This window comes from Aplysia californica, unplaced genomic scaffold, assembly GCF_000002075.1.
Source record: "Aplysia californica isolate F4 #8 unplaced genomic scaffold, AplCal3.0 scaffold00571, whole genome shotgun sequence".
Classification (NCBI taxonomy): domain Eukaryota; kingdom Metazoa; phylum Mollusca; class Gastropoda; order Aplysiida; family Aplysiidae; genus Aplysia; species Aplysia californica.
Window position 1 is genome coordinate 332,105 of NW_004797841.1, and position 1,068 is coordinate 333,172.

The following is a 1,068-nucleotide window of genomic DNA, read 5'->3' on the forward strand; positions in this document are numbered from 1 at the left end:
CCCCAAAAAAAAACTTCAAAAAGTAACAAAAATATATCCCTTTTTTTATCATTCTGGATGCCATCTATGCAGTTACTGCGAGCAACTGTACTTACCTGACTCTGCTGTTGGAGGGCAGCGGGGTCAGTGTCCTCCAACTCGGGAGGAGAATCGTCATCGTCTGAATCTGAAGATGCAGAGTCCTCTGCAGGCTTTGTCTCCTCAACGGGTTTTTCTACGGCGTTGATAGGCATGATGATGGTCTGTCTGTGAGGTCCAACCTTCGGCAGAAAGAAAAACGAGCTTCATAAGACATTCAAGTAGGCTATTTTAAGGCAACATATAATTAAATATAGATCTAGAATCTAGATGATTATGTGTAGATTAGATATCGAGAAACTCAACACTAATTGACGATCAAAAACTAGCATAGCCTACATGATACTAACAACAAAGACACAATCTAGTCAACAGTTGTTACTAGATCTAGCACTGGCGAGGGAAACCCCGAAAGACAACAAAAGTAGATTGCTGAAATACGTCGTTTAGAATCTACGTCTTGCCTTAGACTTAAATTTCTAGATCTAGATAGAGAAATCTAGATTCTAAATTCTATATTTGGGCCAATCACAGACTGGACAGAGGTCTACTAGATCTAGATAGACGGAAGTCCCGTGCTAGACTGCTAGATATCAAGATCTAGATCTAGATTCTAGATCAAAGACTCAAAGTTGTTTTAAAATTAAGTCATAGTCAGAGTCTAAGTCAGTGATCTTGTAGATCTAGTTGCGTTCGTAAAGTAGTTAAAAGTCCATGATCCATTTGTTTACATCCAGAGAAGAAATCCAGAAGTCTTGATGACCAAAAACTATTTGAAATAGGCTACACAAAGAGCAGGGATGCATCCTAACTGCAAAACATCAAAAAGGACAAAATTTCGGCGCTTTTTCGGTAGTTCCCACCCCCCTTATTTGATTGAGTCTGACCTACATCTAGATCTAGATCTAGAATCTAGATCTATATACGTTTGATTCGCGGCAAGCTAAGATATCAAACCTAACAACTGCAAAACATTAAATTGTGGTAAAA

At 38.8% G+C, this 1,068-nt stretch overlaps 1 protein-coding gene across 1 annotated transcript in view; it reads right to left on the reverse strand.

Moving 5' to 3' along the window:
- LOC101848543 (nascent polypeptide-associated complex subunit alpha) overlaps positions 1–1,068 on the reverse strand; it is a 12,209-nt gene that overhangs the window by 10,038 nt on the left and 1,103 nt on the right. Inside the window, exon 2 of the mRNA XM_005107047.3 lies at positions 96–260. Within this exon, the coding sequence (XP_005107104.1) occupies positions 96–233 (138 nt within the window). The 5' untranslated portion in view covers positions 234–260. The remainder of the gene's footprint in view (positions 1–95; positions 261–1,068) is intronic.